The 5,462-nt window shown below is 60.1% G+C and overlaps 1 protein-coding gene across 1 annotated transcript; it reads left to right on the top strand.

The window, feature by feature from the left end:
* On the top strand, positions 1 to 2,829 carry LOC134146212 (C-signal-like). Its single transcript, XM_062586491.1, has 6 exons — positions 1 to 147; positions 642 to 693; positions 1,113 to 1,300; positions 1,655 to 1,813; positions 2,200 to 2,319; positions 2,622 to 2,829. The coding sequence occupies exons 1-6, from the start codon at positions 1 to 3 to the stop codon at positions 2,733 to 2,735; spliced, it is 780 nt and encodes a 259-aa protein (XP_062442475.1). The 3' UTR covers positions 2,736 to 2,829.
* The last annotated feature ends 2,633 nt before the right edge of the window (positions 2,830 to 5,462 follow it).

The following is a 5,462-nucleotide window of genomic DNA, read 5'->3' as shown; positions in this document are numbered from 1 at the left end:
ATGGCAGGGCTTTGTGTCCACTCTGCTCTGGTCACTGGGGCCAATCGAGGAATCGGCCTGGGAATTGTCAAGCAGCTCCTGCAGATGTCAAACCCACCCGAGTGGGTCTTTGCAGCCTGCCGGGACCCCAAGGGAGAGCGAGCACAGGTGAGGCTCAGCGGAGCTGACTTTGCTGGGGGGTGGAAGCACAGGCCATCACGTGCTGCCCGGGGGGCATGTTTGGGCCAGGAGAAGATTTGTAAGGGCTCAGATGGGAAGCTGCAACCCTGCACCGCAGTTGCCAGGGCACAGGGCAGCCCAGCTGGCACGGCCGCGCGACGAGCTGCGCATGGGGTGTGCAGAGAGGCTAGGGCTCCTGGAGGACAGGCAGGGAGCTCCTGGCACAGCCTGGCACTCATCTCCTCAAGGGCTAGAGGGAAAGGCTTGAGTCTGCAACAGGAGGGCAGAGGGTGAAGTAGTGGCATGCGACGTGTGCAGGAGGCACGGAGCCCTGTCCGGCTGGAGCAGGGCACCCAGGGTAGGGTGCTGGGCATGGGGCAGTGCAGGGACAGCGCAGGAGTGACAGTGGCTGTGCCTGGGACAGGCTGAGAGCTGACGTCTGCCCAGGTGTCCCTGCCTCTCTGTTGTGCCCTCTCTTGCAGGAGTTACAGCATTTGGCCTCCAAGCACGCCAACCTGGTCATCATCCCGCTTGGTAGGTGCTCCTGGCTGTGCCCCAAGGGTGAGGGGCCCTTCCCAGGCTCCCCTCGTTAACCAGCACTGTCTGCTCCCACAGCCCAGCCACTCACCTGGCATGCTGTGCACACCGCAGCAACCCAGTGAGAGGTGGGAGCCGTGCCAACAGTCCCAGCACGTAGTGGGGGAAGCAGGCCCACTGCTGTCACTCCTGCCCACAGCCTGTCTCCAGCCATGCCGGAGACTCCTGCCTTCCTGCCTGGCAGGGAGTGGCCCTGCGCTCCTCTCTCCTCTGGGCCCCCCTTTCTCCCATGTGCCCTGATTCCTGCCCCAGCACATCCCTGAGGGCACATGGGGCTCCTGTGCCCTCGCATCAGGCCATCATGCGAGGCACAAAGGGGAAGCAGCCACTTACCTCGCTCTGTGTTGGCCCTGTAGAAGTCACTGACCCCACCAGCATCCAGGCAGCTGCAGGCAGAGTCAGGGAGCACCTGAAGGACTCTGGGCTGAACCTCCTCATCAACAACGCTGGCATTATAAAACCAAGCTCTTTGGAAACTGAGACTGTGGAGAACATGTCCCAGGTGTATGCCACCAACACGATTGGGCCCCTGCTGGTGAGCCAGGTGAGAACCCCCACCTGTGGCTTTGCAGCTCTGCTCCAGAGAACATTGCTTCCCCTTGGCTCCAGCTCCTGGAGCTGGGAGATCCCAGGCAGGTGGGAAGGGCTGAAGGGAAGGGCCTGCTCTCTGCTCCAGAGCCCAGTGGGCTCTCGTCCTGACAACAGCCTTGCATTCTCCAGCTCAGATGGGGAGTGCAAGGAGTCATGGGTCAGTGCCAAGGAGCAGGAACCTTGTGGTCTGAGGCTATGAGAGCAGGAATATGCTCACTGATTTGGTGCTGACGTGATGCAGTGTGGAAGGAGCAGCTAGAAACTCCTGAAGTGCATCCGCACAGGCCCTTCTTTCCTCTTGTTGCAGGCATTCCTGCCCTTGCTGAAGAAGGCTGCCCAGGGAAGCTCGAGCTCTGAGCTGAGCTGCAGCAAGGCAGCCATCATCAACATGTCCAGCTATGGTGGCTCCATAGAGGAAGTCCATGCATGGGAATATGTGCAATGTATCTCATACCGCTGCAGCAAGGTACTGCCATGCTGTGCTGGCACACCGTGAGCCCGGACAATATTTTCTCTCCCAAACACCCTCCAAGTCCTCTTGTGACTCCCCTGCCTCCCTCCCTCCTTCCCTCCTGACATCTCTCTCCACTTGCAACAGTTCTTGGGAGTCCCTTTCTCCCTCTCATGGCACTCGCCTCCTTCCTGTCCATGTCAGGAGATGCTGTATGCCACTTCCCAGCCTCATTCTCTGCTGTGCTGAGTGGCTGTGCCTGGAGACTGTGGCAGCACTGTGTGTCGCAGGGAGCTCTGCTTGCCTGCCCTCCTCTGCCCCTGCCTTGGGGTCTGCACATGTTCCCTAGGGGAGGGCACTGTTGTCCTCCCCATGGTGATCCTTGTGGTGCCTCCTTGCAGGCTGCTCTGAACATGCTCACCAAGTGCCAGTCCTTGGGGTACCGGCAACACGGCATCCTCTGCGCTGCTCTCCACCCTGGCTGGGTGCAAACGGACATGGGGAGCTCAGCAGGACACAAGGTAGGATTTTTCTGGGGCAGGCCCAGAAGAACCTCATTGTTCAGGAACCCAGAGCGTCCTGTGTACCAAACATCCTGAGAGCTGCCGGGCTCCAGTGGAGCTGTGTGGACAATGCTCGGAGCTTGTCGTACAGGAGGGAAGGAGATGGCAGGCAGGGAGCCTTCCTGCAAAGTGCTGCTGTCTCCTCACTTCACTCACCCCAGGGAGCCATGGGCTCAGGGAGGCGCTGGCCAAAGCAGGAGCCTGCTCTGACCCTTAGAAGGCCTTGGGCACAAAGTTGTGTTTCTCCTCTGTCCCTGCAGCCCCCACTGACGGTGGACGTGAGCGTACAAGGAATGCTGAATGTGCTCTGCTCCCTCTCCGAGAAGGACACGGGGACTTTCCTGGACTGGGAAGGGAAAGCACTGCCCTGGTGAGACGCCAGCCCAGCGTCATGCCCGGATCCTGGCAGCAGGTCCCTTTGCTGCGCTGCGCTGTGCCGTGCCCATGTCCTCAATAAACCCATGTCCATGAGCAGCAGTGCTGCCGTGTCCATCTGTGACTGCAACCGGATGTGTGTGGGGTGGTATGAACTTGCAGAGGGCAGCCTTCTTCCTACACAGGACTCGTTAGCGTTTTGTGTAGCAGTGCCACCAGGCTAGCTCTCCTGACTCATGGCTGTGCATGGGGATCCCCATGAGTGACGGCCTGTGGGTTCCGTGGGAAGGTAACCGTGCTCTGGAAACATGGTCTCCAGGAAGCAAATTATCCCGGGGCAGGTGTCCCAGGCTGGTGCCTGTCTCTGAGGAGCTGGGTCACCCCAGGGGCTGTGGGGCCCACATGGGTGCTGAGGGAAGGCAGCACAGGGCTGGCAAAGACCCTGAGCAGCAGTCGGGCTCCCTATCCCCAGCTGGCTGTGCTCAGGTGCCACGTGGACACCACTCCAGCCTGGGATAGCTCAGTGGGGCTGGGGAGTCACGGGAACTCATGCACCCTCTTTTGCAGCTGGGGCTGGGGCTGCTGGGCTGCAAAAGAGGGTTGCTCTACAGCAAACTGTGTCCTGCCTCCTGCATCCTCTGCCACGGGTCCGGAGCCCACCGGGAACTCCTGGTCCCAGCGACGCAAGGTGGGACGCAAGGCACTCGCACAGGCAAGGGGCAGTGCAAGGAGAGCTGGTCTTCAGGCTCAGCCAGAAGCTACCAACCCATCAGGGAGCTCAGGGTGGCATGTCCTGTCCCTGTCTGGATGCTCTGCGGATGCAGCTCACCCAGGACATGGAGGCTGCTAGCTGAGGCGAGGGCTGCGGAATGGTGCCCGGGGCATGCCCAGCTGGACAAGGCTCCTGCAGGGAACAGGGGAGCTCTAGCCTGAGGACAGTGACCCCCAGCCCCTGGGAGGGCAGGAGGCAGGCTCAGTGCGCGTGAGGCCGCCTGCTTCAGAGAGGGATGGAGCACATGCCCCAGGCATTGCTGGCAGCATGCATGTCGAGGGTGGAGAAGGGCTCCCAGCATGTCCCTGGGGGTCGCCAGCAGGTTGGGCTGTGGATGCGTGGGGACATGGCAGGTCAGCTGGGTCCTCGCACTTCCCCTGGGGCCAGCTCCACACTGACAGCCCAGGGCCAGTGAGACTTGGCCCCATGGTGACAGCCTGGGGCCAATGGGGAGTGGTCCCCACTCCTGCCCGCAGGCCCCAAATGCACCCCAGGGGTGCCTGAGCAGAGGAGTGAGATGCTTCCAGGCACTGCTTCTGACTCCAGGCCTCCATCAGCAAGGCTGTGAGATGCACCTGGGCCCCGTCCGGGCCAGAAGGGGCTGAGTGGCCACGTGTCTGTGCCAAATGCATGGCCTGGGGTGCTGCTGCTCCCTTTTCCCCTACCTGTAGCAGGGAAGGGTGGTCATGGGAGCCCTTTTCCCACCCCTTACTGCTCTGATGGGTGGGTTGGGGCCTGGATATCCGTGCAGCCGGCACACCACAGCTTGTGGCCTGCTTGCTGCTGGCTCTGGTCCAGGATATTGTCCTGATAGCCGGTGTCATCACACAACATCCTCTCTTGTGATACTCTTTCCCCATGGTACCACACCTGCTGCCATGGCACAGCTACTGCCCTGTAATCACACCTGCAGCTCTTCTGCCAAGGGCAGCACATCTCTCATGGTATCTTGTCTGTCATGAAACACTTCAGTCAAGGTAGCATGTGCACTGCAACAGCAGATACAGCATGGCACCTATTTGTCATGCGGGGTTTTACAGTGGTGACGTATCCATTACAACGGCACATCTGCCACAATACGCCATGTCTCACAGCAGGTCTCTGCTGGGGGCTGCACACCTCTTGCAATAGCACATCTATCCTAGTGTTTCATCATCATGAATCTTGTCCCTCAGGCCAGCACACCAATCCTCTTGGTACTCCCCCAGGCTTTTGAGATGCTCTTCTCCTGAGATGTATCACAAATGGCATGTGTTCTGCATCTACCCGTCTGTCACAGTGTGCGGCAGCAGCCGGAAGCCCTTGTGCTCGGTGCCCTCAGATGATCCAACTGATCTTGGCTCTCTGGGTGCCCTTTGTCATTTCCCCCACTCCCCTCCCTGCTATTCTTTCCTGGACCCAGCGTTGGCAGGACTGCCATGGCCTATGGCCCCTGCTCCTTGCCCCACCGGAGCAGCTCCAGACCTTCCACCTCTGCGTGTGTAGAGAGACAGACTTCAGAGGCTGGCTCTAGGGCTTCAGGACTGAAGTGCTGCTGTCCTCCCCAAGAGGTGGGGTTATGGCGGCATACGGAGGAATGGGCGGACCCAGCCCCTTCCCTGCACACCACAGTATCTTCCAGGTCCCCATGTCAGTCTCCACCGAGCCGGGATGGATCACTGTGCACAAGATCCCCTTGTCCTTGAACTCTGCAGCCATGCCCCTTCTCACTACATCCTGTGCAGCCTGGAAGAGGCGTCATCTTGCCAGCATGACTCAGAGGAGTGGATGGATGTTGGGGTGCCTGTAGGCAGGAGTGGTGGTATTCGCTAGCCAGAAACTGTGTGTGGCCGGGAAATGGGACTTTACCCTGCAGTAAAGCATTGGCACAACCACCCCAAAAAGCTCTGTTCTGGATGCTGCTGATCCCAGGGCTGGTAGTCTCTGTGCTTGCGCTGGGAGAACCAGGCAGAGG

Source organism: Rhea pennata, chromosome 13 (genome assembly GCF_028389875.1).
Source record: "Rhea pennata isolate bPtePen1 chromosome 13, bPtePen1.pri, whole genome shotgun sequence".
NCBI lineage: Eukaryota > Metazoa > Chordata > Aves > Rheiformes > Rheidae > Rhea > Rhea pennata.
Note: the sequence above shows the minus strand (reverse complement) of the source record. Positions and strands in the feature narration are given on the sequence as shown.

Bases quoted from the DNA above. Each gene is read 5' to 3' on its own strand.
- LOC134146212 (XM_062586491.1), top strand. From the start codon at position 1: ATGGCAGGGCTTTGTGTCCACTCTGCTCTGGTCACTGGGGCCAATCGA. The intron at 1,301-1,654 runs GTGAGAACCCCC...CTCTTGTTGCAG, and splicing joins GGCCCCTGCTGGTGAGCCAG to GCATTCCTGCCCTTGCTGAA. The intron at 2,320-2,621 runs GTAGGATTTTTC...CTGTCCCTGCAG, and splicing joins GGAGCTCAGCAGGACACAAG to CCCCCACTGACGGTGGACGT.